The sequence below is a fragment of the Orbicella franksi genome, chromosome 11 (genome assembly GCF_964199315.1).
Source record: "Orbicella franksi chromosome 11, jaOrbFran1.1, whole genome shotgun sequence".
Taxonomy (NCBI): domain Eukaryota; kingdom Metazoa; phylum Cnidaria; class Anthozoa; order Scleractinia; family Merulinidae; genus Orbicella; species Orbicella franksi.
The window spans coordinates 27,141,339-27,156,379 of record NC_138155.1 but is presented as its reverse complement, the minus strand read 5'-3'; the positions used below and the strand labels follow the sequence as shown (position 1 = coordinate 27,156,379).

The 15,041-nt window shown below is 40.5% G+C and overlaps 1 protein-coding gene and 1 pseudogene across 1 annotated transcript in view; both read right to left on the bottom strand.

Moving 5' to 3' along the window:
- The window catches only part of LOC145502929 (fibronectin type III domain-containing protein-like), a 27,357-nt gene extending 17,969 nt beyond the window's left edge, over positions 1 to 9,388 (bottom strand). Inside the window, exons 1-6 of the mRNA XM_081482340.1 lie at positions 9,233 to 9,388; positions 5,315 to 5,391; positions 4,586 to 4,921; positions 3,619 to 3,924; positions 2,525 to 2,636; positions 1,796 to 2,001 (exon numbers count right to left, since the gene is read on the bottom strand). Coding sequence (XP_081338466.1) covers positions 1,796 to 2,001; positions 2,525 to 2,636; positions 3,619 to 3,924; positions 4,586 to 4,921; positions 5,315 to 5,369 — 1,015 coding nt within the window. The 5' untranslated portion in view covers positions 5,370 to 5,391; positions 9,233 to 9,388. The remainder of the gene's footprint in view (positions 1 to 1,795; positions 2,002 to 2,524; positions 2,637 to 3,618; positions 3,925 to 4,585; positions 4,922 to 5,314; positions 5,392 to 9,232) is intronic.
- A 2,795-nt stretch (positions 9,389 to 12,183) lies between these two features.
- Positions 12,184 to 15,036, bottom strand: LOC145502541 (diamine oxidase [copper-containing] pseudogene; annotated as a pseudogene).
- Positions 15,037 to 15,041: the final 5 nt, after the last annotated feature.

Genomic DNA, 15,041 nt, shown 5'->3' with positions numbered 1-15,041 from the left:
ATGCCTGGAAGAACACCCTACATCTGAAAAAAATTGTGCTTTGTTAGCAAATAAGGCCACAGTGTCTGTAAGCCCAAAAATATTGCAATTAGATCTTTGAAGTGAAATGTTCTCTACCAAATATTGTTTAAGAGGACCTATTAAGTGAATTTATTCAACTGGTGAGGTTCCTTAAAGAACAAGTTTGCATTTAGTGACCATAGTTTCACACGCCTTGCAGCTGCAAGATGGCAGGATTCAATTTCCCGTGGACAGAAATCTTGAATTTTTTTTTAACTTCCCACACTGTTTTTTTGTTCATTTTTGGACAATGTGGAGATAATTGTAAACAAAATCTGTTTCTGGAAAGAAAAGTAGGAGTCACCGAACCTCCCAGATTGTTAAATCCAGGCAAAGCTATAGCAATGGCCATCGCACGCGCGCTCTCATGCATGATGTGGAATGTGAATTTGCGTGCGTAGTAAGGACGCACAAAAACAATTAGCATGAATGTCCTTAATTCCCACTTGACGCGATTTACATGTATTGTTTCATTAAATTTCTTTAGCAACTGCATCATGCTGTATGGAAGATAGGTGCCTGGGATATCTATGGGCCTCCACTGTGACCAGCCGGCCCCTAGACAGTCTCATTTGCCCATGGCTGGCAATGGAGGGGAAGGGGGAGAAAGATGTTGACAAAATGTTGCAGGGACTGCCACGCTAAAACACGCTAATACAATGGCAAAGTGCACTGAGCCTATAATACCATACAAATACTGCTGACCAGAAGTACCAGCTAATCTTTGTTGTTAACTTTGTTGAATTGCATTTAACAGCATTACAAATATGCACAACCATGTGTGCTTAGTTAATTGAAAATCGTTTCTACTTGTGCTACAAAATTTGCATCTCTTCACCTGTGATGTTTCACATAATTTAATCATGAACATTTGTCCTTCTACTCCCATGTTTTTTTATGTTCACTCAAACAAGATGGAGGCTAACTTGATAACCTCGTGGTTCTATTAGCCTCCATGCACAAACTATAGAGCATTGCACCTTTAACTGTTATATATGTATGCTTTTTCTTTTTTTATGCTAATATTGTAATTTCAAAACTGTAAGTGCAAAATAAAGTGAAGTTGAAGTTGAAGCTGGTTGAAGCTGTAAATGAAAATCACGCTAGGGAGTATGGGGGTAGGCCCACTACCCTGTACCTAAGGAATACTTTCATAAATTAAAGCACAAGGAAAAAAAAATGCCAATTATTTAGTAACTTGATGTTGTCTATATGTCATGCTTTGAAATTATTATTTGATAACAAGTTTAATGGGAGAGACTAGAGACTGTCAAACCAGCCGATTTTAATTACTAAAGATTTGTGCTTATGACTACAGAGAAAATATATTATTTCTTGGATTTCCAGAGGTAAGCTTGTGCCTATGTGCATAGATGGTCGCCACACTCCTGTACACTGCATTAAACTACTGCTTAATCAAACAAGACTTGATATCAAATTCCTCATTTCTCATTCCCTGGGATTTTATTTATATCACATTCACGCAAGTACTTTATTTCGAAACAAAACATAAATAATCACTTGAAGAGTTCTTTCTTTATATATCAACAGAACTGCAAAGAACACTGTCATGCTCTTGATCTGGCAGACATAAATTACACTTGCATGTCTTTTTTCGCCATGTATGTAACTGTAGCAGAGAAAAAGATTATTAATTTACGTGTAATGCAAACACTCTATCCCATGATAATGTATACTAAAACATAACAGCTATAAATATTAAAACTTCACATACCTTTCACTGTTACTATTGTTGTAAAAACGTTTGGGTTTCCACTGTTTTGAGAATTTTCAGCCTCACAAGTGTATGTATCTTCATGTATGTCCTTTTTCACATTGATAAGATCAAGACGTCTTCCTAGAAAGGTACCAGCGATCTCAAAGTCATCTCCTGTGACAATAGTTTGCCCATTTTTCTTCCAGGTTATAGTCGGTGGAGGCCTGCAAGTAATCAAGAAATATATGTTATTTGCTGGCCAGGATGTCCGTGTTGGGAAAAACTGTGTCCTTAGTAATGAGCATGGCCCAACACTGAATTTCCCAATATGGTCCATATTTGGGGTCCGCATGGGAAAATCCAGACCACTGGAGCGTGCACAATTATTTTCCTTGGCTTGTCCTATGGGTCTCTGACCAGTCAGCCCGGAGTAACAGAAAGCACCCCATGTATGAGTTCCAAATTGAGCAACTAGTTTTCTGTCTTGAAGATCTTGTTTCCAGATTATGTTTGCTTTAAACAAGTCAAAAATCATACCTCATACAGATCTCTATGTCCTTTTTTATCATTATCTAAAAAAATCTCTGGACAATATGACATGAACTTTGAAAACTGCCACCATGTGTGAAACATATAATACTTTGAAATGCCTGGTCAAGACAGAGATGTGTCCTGCTAAGTAAGAAAAATTATTTTTCAGAACTGCAAGGAGAGATCATGTCTGTTTGTTACTAGAGTCGCACTCACCTTCCAACCGCAAAACAATAAAGTGTCTTGTTTCTGCCTTCAACAGCGGTTTCAGCACTTCCTGGAGTTACTCTCCAAGCAGGGGATTGTGGGGTCCCAGGATCAATCATGTCTTAATAAAATGATATGAAATTTATTACACCATACAACAACATTTTAACACATACATGTACACTAGTTGAACCCCTTTTACATGTCATTTGTACAACCAACATTGCACCACCAAAACAGTCAAGACTATCAACTGGGTGGTTGTAGATTGGGATGGTGTCACATTATTACTCTAGAATTACAAACACCCAGGCAACAGCCATTTTATATGAAAAGTCTACATACAGGCCAAGTGGCCCATCAGGCTGGCTGGCCCTTATCTCCAATTTCAGTAGCCTGAGGCAACCAGGAGTATTTCTACTCTCTCTCTCTCCCCCCCCCCCCCCCCCCCCCCGAATGAGATGCTAGTCAATCAAAGGGTTACCCCAACTTTAAACTTGCCAGTACCCATTTATACACCTGGGTGGAGAGAGGCACTGTGAGAGTAAAGTGTCTTGTCCAAGAACACAACACAATGCTCCTGGTCAAGCTTGAACCTGGACTGCTCAATCTAGAGTCGAGAGCAGTAACAACCAGGCCATCACACCTCCACATGTTTATTACAATAATATTAATGCTTTTAAATGATGTCGCAACAGAAATAATCCAACTCTTTAATTTTCAGGATCCTTAAAGTCTAATATGGAAACGTAAGCAGAATTAGTATCAGTCCACCACAGGGGCAAGTTTGTCGCTAAGTGCCAGCTGCTGGCAAAATTCAACACCTGAGAAAAATGTGATCAGGGCACTTGGTAAAAGGTACCAAATGGTTTTTAGGTTAAGCACATAAAATCATCCAATATAGTCTGAGCTGCATTGCCTTTAGAAATGAAAAGGTTTGCATAAGTTTCTGACTACCTCGAGTATTTCCCAAGAACATTAATGAAACACAAAGACCTCTGCCAAAGCTCAAACCTGGGCACTTGTTCCAGAGTCCAGCTCATTGCATATCCCACAGCACCCAACTGTAAGACAATAGAAACTGTAATAGAGCAAGTCGTTACCTTGTTGACGCTTCTGTAGGGTTATTGGGCCTGATCTGTAAATGGCATTTGCACCAGTTATTGTACAGCTAATGCCTTTTAATTGCTCAGTCTTAGTAATATCTTCATCAGTAACAAACATGATAAACAGTTCACCATCAGGCGAGATGGCTCGACGAGAATTTCTTGGGAATTCAATATTTTCTGCACCAGACCAGGTGTAGACAGCTCCATAGCTAGCCCCATGTGCAGGACATGGAATCCGGAGAGACTGGCCAAGATCAACGGTCTCCGTCCGAGCTGCTGTACTCAGAAAAGGTCTAATATCTGGGAACAAGAGAAGAATTAGTTCAGGACTGTCGTGTAAATTCACTGCCTCCAAAAAGAAAGATAACATGTATTATTAAAAACTGGATCACTGGATGATGCAATTCAAGAGTTTTCATTGGCTTAGCCATCACGGTATATGAGCCATTACACCATGCTCTACAAATGATAAGCAAATGCTTAATTTTTGGGGATGTTTTTGAACACAAGCACTCAGTTATTGGAAAACACCTGTGTGATGCCCACAATCAGATGAACAAAGATCTTTGTGAGCAATTCACCATCCTTAAGAAATGTCCTGGGAAATCTGAATACTTAATTTATGAAACGCACTTTATCCAAGAAAAGAAACCTAAACTGAACACTCCATCTGACTCAAATTAAAGCAAAACTATGTATTTAGTACATATACTAATTAACACTCTCTACATTCCACATTGTAGAGCTTTTAATCACATGCAAGGAGACTTTCACACGCATTGTTAGTATATAAAGAACTCATGGGAATCTGACAACATGGTAATTTTAAGGTCAAAACTTTGTCACCAAACTCCCATTGTGCCTGATCAACTGATAACAATTGTAGTAGCATACTAGAAGAATTCTGCTAAAAAAGGTTTAGGTTAATTTTAAAAAAAGAGAGTAAAATGCAAGCTCTTACATGTTACTAAAACTTGAACCTTTCTACTAAATGTTTCTTTGTCAGTGACTGCATCTTTCACAAAGCACTGGTAATTTCCACTTTGATCTGGAAGAAGGCTCTCTCCAATTAGAGAACCATCGCCCTCGACTTTAAATCTGCCTCCAGAAAATATGACAAGGTTGGTTCCATTGTGTTGCCATCTCCATTGCAGATTTTCGCCTGTGGCCTCACAAGGGAGTTTGAAGCCATCATTGTTGAGTTCATTATATTCCTTGCCTCCCTTCACCTGATCTCTGTTAAGTAAATTACCCTCCAAAAAATTGGTGATCCCTGGAGGGGGTTTTTGGACTTGCCCTGAAAATGTAAATGTATACAAAGTAATTGTGAAGATTGCAATCAGTGCAGTTGTGCAATTTCCCTTCTTAAATAATTGCAAAGAAACATGTAAATAACAATAAGACTAAAAATACAATTTAACTTCTTAAATGCAGACACCCAATTCATGTAATGTGGAGGTGAATATATTATTGATCCCAAACCTCTGTTGAAATGGCTCTTTTTCAGGCCATTGCACACACCATTGGTTTCAGTTACGGATTCAAAAAAGTGTTCACGTGATGACAAACAAGTTTTGGCTACAGTTTGTTGCAAATTAAGTATCAAGCTCAAAGCAGATCTTGTCCATGTGATGCATTTTGCATTGTTCTAGCTCTGTCTGTCTTTTCAATAAATATTAAATATAATTACCACAAATAAACGTTGTTAGGCACGAAATCCAGACTAAGAAACCAATGCTCCGCATTGTAAACAAGCCCTTCAGTTGCCTATAAGAAACAAAATAAATTAACTCGAAGTGAGTTAAACTGAATTTTGTCACCCAGGTAGGGCTCAAAAAAGTGGCAGCTGGTCATCCGGGAAAAGTAAATTCTCCTTCCGGGCAAGTAACTTTTCACTCTCACCTACTTGATGGGCAAGGGATCAGGCAAGTCATCTGCCAACTGAATCATTACAAGAGCAAACTAAGACTTGCCTAGAGCAAGCAAAACTTTACAGCTACTTGTCCCAAGGGCAAGCTGGAATTCAGTTTTTTCGAGTGTTGTCAGGCATGAACATGTAAATGAAACTGCAGTGTAGAGGAGTTTTGTGCCACCTGTCAGGGGCACCCAACGGATTGTTTCGGTATATTATCTGTTTGGAAGGCCTTTAATCCCCTCTGATTTTCTTAGGAGGATTGTCACCTCAAACTTTCGCGATATGAGAAATTGAATGTCTGTTGTTTTGGGATTGTTAAAAATGTCATTTTGGACATGCACTGTTGGGTCCGTTTTGTCTCCCTTTGTAGTATTTATTTCATTTGCCAAAAAAAGTAGCCATAGATTTCTGCTAATTTTTTTCTCAATTATTGAGGATATTGTTCCCATTAAAATTATGAAATAAAAAGTCAGGGTCACCATGCTCGTTTAAGAGAAAAGGAGCACTTATTTCACTGTAGAGCTTAGTTTGAGGGAAATCTCTTGCGTTTTGTACGTGCATGCACTCATGCGCACACACTAATGACACAAAAATCGTGCACAGTAGGGATGCACAATGCAATACTAAGGAATCACCTTAAAGCTCTGTAGGTTAATTTTAGGTTGCACTAAAAATTTTTTATCTATTCGGTTATTTTAAGGGAACTTGAGTATTCTCGAATTTATGAGGGCTTTACAGAGTAGCTTCTCAAGGGGCAAAATATTGCTAGAAAGTGTATGGATGTCACTAAGGTAGCAACAAAAAAGGTTTAACAATCTTCAGTGGGAAAGAACACAATATTATTGATCGAACCTTAAGAAGTTTTAGTGGATAAAAAATTCTTTAAAAACTGTAGCAAGGATGCACAACATGCTGGTGGACATGGCTCAGTACAAATTATGAATTATCTTGATAAGCTACATACAACAAGAAGATCTGTTAGATCTTATAACCGCGCTTTAAAAATTTAACGGTTCGCTTAGCACTCCAGTGACCACAGATTGAAAACGTGACAGAAAATTGGCGTTACTTTTGATTCTCACCAAATTTGTCATATCCCCCCCTCGGGAGAATTTTGTTAAGTTAGCTAATTTAGTATGCAAGCCACCGTAATGGCGGTCGCCGTGGAGAAATGTTTATTTGCTCAAAATTGGGGCAAAATCTTTCGGAGATGGAAATCAGGACATTTGTAAGGATACAGAAAGTAATTTGGGACCAGTTGCTGGCTTCTAAGGCTGAATTTATCCAGAAGTAAACTGTATTTTCGTTTTTGCGCCGAAAGCCACGCGATGAAATATTATCGGTTTGTTCTGCTGTCTTGTTCTGTTTTTTCTCTTGGTCTTTTTTGTAGCCCGCCGAGGCCAGTCTTTCGTCTAAATCAGTTGAAAAAAGTTCGAAAAAGATGTTCCCATTCAAGTTTAAGCTCTCAGGCGATAATTCTGGAGTTTTTTGGCCGAAACGTCAGCTTTGTTATGTTCGTGTTTTTCGGTTGCTATGGGCGACCGTGGCTTCCTTTGTTAGGTCAAGTCTGGGGAGTGAGGTCACAAAAAAATTCTAATTAATTCTGGTTTTGTTTGATTTCACTGAAATTTTAACACGATAAAGCTGGCTTGTTAAGGAATAGATTTACCGCCTGCCAATGTGTGGTAGCTATTAACGCTTAAGTGATATATCGCTTCAAAATCAGGGTTTTGAAGAGATTTTTTTGCAACGTGTGGGTTCGGCGTGATTTTGTAATCGGAGGTTTTTGTTGACCCCGAAGGAAAAATATCCGGAAAAGGTCATTTCATCGATGATTAAAACGAATATAAATATGTATATGTTCCGAGCGAAATTTCTGCTGAAAAAATATAATTTTTGACGAACGCTGGGTTTTTAATTTTTTTCCCACGAAAGTCAGTATCAGAGATGAGATTTATTAATGTTTCAACAGCTTTTGGCGAGTAAACATCACTGGTTGCGTGACTCAAAACTTGGCCGAGTGAAAGCTTGGGTCTGGTCACCTACAAATCGAAAAAAAAAACCATGGGTAAACCATGAACCGCGCTCGGCCCATGGCCGCGTGGTTAAAAATGTTCTAGTGCTACTTTTTCTCTACATTCAGAGGCAAAAGAGCATGCAAAAACTTTTAAAATATAGAGCCAGGCTGTGATGTAGCTCGTGCATAAGTCCATGCATAACCAAGATTTTGCTCTGAAAATTTGCATTTTGGTGGCACATCAATACAATATCTGAAGTTTAGCAAATGGAATTGATGATTCTTGCTATTCTCATTAACTGTCTGATAGGCAATTTGAAGACAAAATAAGGAGAACTTAAATGTGGATTGAATCACGCCCACGTTCAAAGTGTCACCATTTTGACAAGAATGGCAATTAGGTACCATAGCCTTCTGATTTCAATCATTTGCCCTGCTTTGAACAAGGTCGTGAGAACATTCGAGCTCTGTCTGTATAGCTCCTATGGCATCTTCCGGAAGGTTATTTGTTGGTTAGATCCCGAAACAAAATTTAAATTTTATTCATGTAAACAGCAAATGAATTCATGTCTCAGTTTCCACACAAACAACGTACATGTAAATTACACCCGGGGAGCCACTTCGATATAAAATATACAGTATAAAAAAAACTAAATACGTTCCTTTTGAAATGGACTATAGAGACAGACCTGCGCCGGTATTGTACGAACATGTCTTCCCACAAAGATCGAGTCATACTCAAATGTAAATCCAGTACACAAAAGCGAAGATATAAAGCTTAGGTTAAAATTTTATGCCGTGTACTTAGTAGTTTAACTCAGCACAATGTAATTCAGGCACACGATTCTTACATTTAGACGAAATCAAACAATTCATTCGCTCGTTACATAGCATATGTCGTGAAGTTGAATGACACACACATGTATTAGTCGTAAAGATAATTTCTAGGGCAGTTCTAAACAAGGCAAAATAGTCCAAATGAGATGTGTGAAGCTCAAAAGCTGAGCCGGAACTCGATAGCGAGTTGACAATATCACGCACGAATTTCAAATCTAAACCAAATAAGTTTACATTTAACGAGAAAGTTTAAACGATGGTTTTTATATCGAAAAGAAAATGTGGATGTCTTCGATCAACCAGGCATATAAGGTTTAATTCGTCTCTCATGGTGGAGAAAGGGCAGCTGGAGGTTTTCGAAATAATCGTCAATAACTACATGAAAGAAAGCTGACTCACGTTGTGCCCAAACTAACTTAAACTCAATTTGCGGTAGAACAACCCCTAGCGCTAACTACGATCTACAATACTGTTTTAAAAATATTTCATCAAGCTATTTTGTTAACGATATAACTATTTCCTTGATGAAAACCGTGGATTCCAGAACCTATCAAAAGTCGGCTTGAAACTGACCTCACACTTTACGAGTAGAAGCTGTCTGTGTGATCGAGCTTAAACGAATCAATTGTAGCTACTTTTGAGGTAAAACCAACAAAGATGTATATGATATAAAGACCGGTGACTCATTCTAAGCCACAATTCACAAAAACACAAACTAATGTAAGGGAATTATCTACCGATTCAATTTGAGTTGAGAAGACAAAATTGTACAAACAACAGAAACTCGAGCTTATTCTGGCAGCGAAAACACAGAGTCTTTACGTTAAGCCATGGCTTACCTTTCCACAGGCACCTCAGAATAACTGGGTACAAAAATCCAAGCTTAGACTCGTTGAAAATAGCTCCGATCTAGGAAAACAGTGCTGTAAAGTTTGAAAGCTGCTCGCCGAGTCAACGGTTGATATGAGCGGATTGTATGGCATCTCCGGCTGGGCGCGCCATGATCACGTGATCGATGACGTAATTGTTTGCATGATGACTGAATATCTATTTTATAGTTTTCGCTTTTACCACGCTTTACTATTCGTCATAAAATCATCTCTTATTTTAAGGAACCGGCATTGATGATGACTTAATCAACCCATATTCATTCAACAGCATTTTCCCAACATTTTAAAGAAAAATTCGTAACCTGTAGAGAAATCTCTTGCTCGGATAAATTTCTGCTTCGCGTGTCAAGAGAAGCCATATTCACCGCTCGACAAGTTTGCTCTTATATTTGACAAGTGATCATTTTATTAGTATAGTTCAGAGAAGGACTTTTATGGCATCAACTCTCGACTTAAGCTCACATCATGAGAACTGTAGTTTAATAGAAAGAGAAAGCTTTCAACCTAACTGGGCGTTGAAGACTAATCAATAAGTTTCCGCAAGCAAGTCTGCTCATTAGCTTTAATATCCTGCATTTCAGCCACCTCCTTTGTCTAAAAGCAGCGCTTCGTTCTCCTTAACCTGACAAGCAAGAAGGGAAAACGAAGCGAGTGAAAATTGCGGGGCGAACAATTGTTTCCCCTAGCTTTTTCGCTCGACATATAGTAGGGGCAAAGAGGGCGGACTGCCTGTAGCTAGGCTACTACCTTCTATTGTCATGGAATTCAGGCTTCTCACACGATTTAATCTGTTTCCAAAGTGAACGTTTACAAAGAGAAACATTTGCTATTGTATTTAAAGGAAAGCATAGCTTGCGGACCATACATAAATTATGAATATAACGGAAAACCAATTCCGGAAGCATAATATTCACCGGTAGATGTGCTACTGAAACGTCATCAAGCAGGAAGAAATTCAAGGATGGGAGTTGATCACAACAACATTTCAACACAATTAATTGCCAAGCAGTGTATACTACAACCTGAACTGGTTCCTCGACGTCATCTTAAATATAATTGGCGGGCAGGGTAGCTGAATGGTGACTTAATTCTCACAATATCAGTTTTTTTAATTTTTAATTTTTTATTGTTTTTTTTTAACTGATTTTTTTTTCCTGGACAACCATGAAAACTCCTGGGACAAGTCTCGCCAGTCAAAATCCACCCTATCGCTTCACGAAATGGCCAAGCAAGTAAAAGCACAACATAACTATATAGCGTCAAAAATGTAAGGCAGCCGGTACGCCGGAGGCATTTGAAAACGCAGCTTTATTTCTACGGTTAGGCTTGTACCGTCCACACTAATTAATCCGCCACGAAAACGGAGCTTTTTGAAAACGCTCTTCAAACCGGAGGAATTTGAAAACGCCGAATTTTCGTTTTCGTGTGGACTGAAAACGTTTTGAAAACGAAGCTTTTCGGAAACGATGGCGTCAAGATAATCATGTCATTTCCCTATCAACCGAGTTTTCCTCAAACACAAATTCAACTGAAATGACCGGTGATTGGAGCGCGTATTCAAATCCCTCCGGCGTCTTGTGGATGGAAAACATGTGATGCGTTTTCAGAGTAAAACCTCCGTTTTCAAATTCCTCCGTCGTAGTGCAGACGGGGTCTTTGAAGTCGTGCATTCAATCCGTCCGCTTTGAATCAATTAAAGTGAAGTAGCTTGGCTCTCGAAAAACTCCTGACTTTGGATGCTATATCTGCATTACAATTGATATTATTCAGATTGCGGTTTGTGAACCAGTCATGGTTGACAAAAGTTAAACAATACAACGATTGAAAATGTTTGTTCAGGGATCTGTCCACGCCCAAATAAAGAATTTGTGGACCATTTAACTTGTAAATTAAACATAACTGTACGCGCAAATTGATGATCTATGCGCAACTTCTCCTAAACTTGTAGCAAACAACACGCAACAAAGATGCGCGTTTACGAGCTTGCGCGTAACTCCGTTTTCCCACTGCACAGGAAGCTCTGGCATTTTACCACGACAGTAAACCGGATCGCGCACATTATCAGCCTATGCATGGCAACGCACGTTTTTATTGGGAGTGACAACAATGTAACGTTAAAAAAAACAGTGACATTGTTACTCTCTAAATAGGGCGACCGCTGATGACGTCATGGTTTACCTTTTTTGTGGATCATTAGGTACCATATGCCAGATACAAATTGACTCCAAACAGTTAAAGAGCTCTCTGAAACTAAGTAATTGATTAGACTTGTAGCTTTTTTAGTGTACTATTGAAGAAGGCTCGATTAGCAGCCGCTGTTCGGGAAACCTCCCAGGGGAGGAGACTCCCTTATAAAAAGAACGGGGGTGTTCGTCGTACCTTTTAGGGGTTAAACAAGCGGTTTTGGTATCTCTTCGGGTACTCAGCCTCAAAGTCCACAGCGGGAGCTTCTGCAGTACCTTTTAGGGTATTGAGCCGAAAAAATATCACAGCAGACAATGTGTTGTTATAGAATTGGTGTACCCTTAGGGGTGAAAAATTTTCAAGCCACGCCCCACAAAACACGATCTTGGTACCTCTGAGGGGTTCTTTTCAAAACTTCCCAGTAGCATTCCCGTACTCTTTATATGGGAGTGCCCCCGGACGCTCCTCTCTTCGGGTAGGCACAGAGACAGGACTTAAGAGGGCAGTGAAAATCGAGCTAAATATTGAAGAGGATATTGGCTTTCAAAACTGAACACGAATTTATTACCCTTGTTGAAGTTCTTTCTTCCTTGTCTTAAAAGAGAGACAGACTTGATTAGTGATCCCCTACTGTCCTATTTTGCTTCGCCCCCCAACCGAACCCATTTACTGTAAAATGATACACAACAAAGCATGAAACAACAAAGAAAGAAAACTTTCAGTAACGAAACCAAATTTATTGAAACTAATCAAATAAAACCTTCATTTTCCTTTGAAACGGGAATATAATGACTCAGTGTATAAATGTTTAACTTCGAGGAACTTAGTTTGGGTTGTCACGCAATGCTTCTTTCGCGCTGCGTGATGCATTGCTTGACGCTCAAATGAAGGAATGGCTCAGGGCTTGAATTCAAATACACTTAGGCAACACATTTTGATGAAAATTCGCAGTCTCTAGTTACTTTCAGAATGAATGTATATGTTGTTCTTGTAGATCTAATGAGTTGAAATCCTTTAAAGAAAGTTCTGTCTATTGAAGGTTTGTTCTAATAGTTGCCATAACGACCGAAGAACTCAAAGGGCTTGTTGTTAGGAGCACAAGTCGACGTTGTCTTCGGAGATCCCAAAGTGTCGATATCGGCTCCTTTTTCTGTGGGCTTGATCACAACCCCATCATAAGAGCTCATAGAAGGATCTTCTTCAAAGTAGCTAAAGGGCCTCAGATAAAAGCTTGCGGAGTTCCCTGGGGTCGCTGTATTAGGAACATCTTCAGAGTGCATCACGTGCATCATTCCAATGGTTACCCAGGCAACCAGATCTTCATGGTCGATGTTCTCGCCATCAACGAACTTGCTGAAGTCTAACACAGGGTCAGCCATGTCAAGTTGATTATAGATACACGAGCTCTTCTCCTCGTCCTCTTTTCGCTTGGTCACAGTCATTTGGTTCAAAGACCACGCCGCGCCCCTTATCATTGGCCAGTTTAGTGGGTACATCTGTTTCATCATGTCCCGGATTTGAACGCGGTAGCCGCGATAGACGCCAAAGCTGTTTTTCTCATTCTTGTTGTAGAAGTTCAACAGGGTGGGAGTCTGAAAATTGTAGTTGTACACGGCGTTATCTTCGGTCGTCCGCACTCGTCGCTTTAGAACCTTCTGCACGTGGTAGTCACCAGGGAACCAAGGATTGGTGATGTTTTCCAGTTCGACCTCAACAGTTTCGTGAGAATTTGCTGTGCCCAGGATGTCCATGTCAACTTTGTAGTTGAAGATGTGGTCGTGCAGGCTTCCCGCCATTTTGGGATGGATCTGATATGCGTATGGGTCTTCGTCTGGAGTATAGAAGGTCGTTTGAGCATAGCCGCTGGTGGTGGTCCTGACCTCCAACACGCCATTAGGATAGAAGATGTAATCAAGGACATAATCATAGTTGTATGTTGTTGAGGCCGTGCGCAAGATGAGTGCACTTCCAGGGACCCCACCGTAGAAATTGTAACTGCCTTTGAAATCTGTATCGTAATGTCTACGCAGGGGAATCCCCATGTCCTGTTCAAACACGCAAACGGCGTTCTTGTACACGGCCGGGTCTTTTCGTCCAATGAAATGCGTCAGATCAAAGTATGTGGCCGTGTTAGGACAGTCAACACCACGCAGCAGCTCAAAACTCATGGAGCCCATGTTCCAAGCAGTATCGAGGAAATTTGTGAACATCGGTTTGGGAGCCCAGCCAGAATAGAACGCTTCAGCTTCCTGTGGGCTCAGTTCGTAGACAATCCTCTGATCTTTGAACTTTATGTCAAACAGCTGGATACCGGAAGAGGTGCGAGACCGGAAGTCAAAACTCCAGCCCATGTATTCCACATGGCGTCCGCTGACCGTGTACCGCTTCCCATCAGGCTCGTATATCTGGGGGTTTCTCAAGGGCTTTGGGGGTTGTGGGGGGCCCCGGCGTTCGTAAGAGGAAAACTTCCCTTTATCCGCAGGGGCAGCAACAAACATCTTTGATCCAGCGTTGAAGGCATTCAACAAATCTGTGACATTGTCATAAGTTGCGTTATTGTAAAATATTTTGTCAACTTTCCAGAGTGACACATCATTCCCTCCGGTGTCCAAGAGAATTTCAAACCCGACGGGATGAATGTAATACCCGATCAAGTTCCTCATCAACCATGTCCAGGTTTTTCGTTGGTTAATCTTGAACGTACTCGGTGCAGCTAGACCCCATGTTAAGCAGCGCTCGTTGCAATCCCACATCTTATAGCCGTCATAACTCTCTTCGAGCAGCGCATCTACTTGTTTGGTCAAGTTGCGTATCATTTTGTCCATTATATCAATCTCTTTAGGGTCGGGGAATCGCGAGTTGAACGGAATCGGATATTTCTGCCCTGGACCAGTTGTTTCTTCATGTTTAGTCGGTTTATCTACCGGGCTCACGAGGTATTCTCTCACATCTGGGACGTTTTTTCCTCCATTGTAGATAATCACTCGAGCCTTGCGCTCGGGTTTCTGGGCGTTGCCTTCGAGGTAAGCGAGCGCGTCGGCTTTAGGAGGTTGCTGCAGCTCAATCAAATAAATGTAGTTGTCGTTGATGTTCGCATCTTCATAAGCTTTCACATTCAGGGACGGTTCCTGAATAATGTAATCTCGCACGGCAATGAGTTCGTCTTTCGATAAATCATCGTACAGACCTCTGGAGCGGACCGTAGTTGGTGCTGTCAACTGCGTGGTTTCCGGGCAGAAGTCGTCGGCGCCGAAGGACGAGCCATTTTCCACAGGTTCCTTGTTATTTCTCGTGGCGACCACAATTAATGCGATGAGCAGAGCTAGAGATAATAAAGCGAGAACAGCGACCAGGATTTTCAAGATGAGGTTTGTTTTGTCGCCCTCCTTTGCCATTGTTGTAACAGCTTGCCCAGATCCGTCGGTTGTGACCCCTTGCCCCTTTTAATATAGATAACGTGCACGTACACACAAATACTCCTGTTACAACACACACAGTAAGAGTATCAGGCTAACATTACCCCAATCGCAGAAATAATCTCCCAGGGGGACTCCCATATGAAAAGGATGGGGGG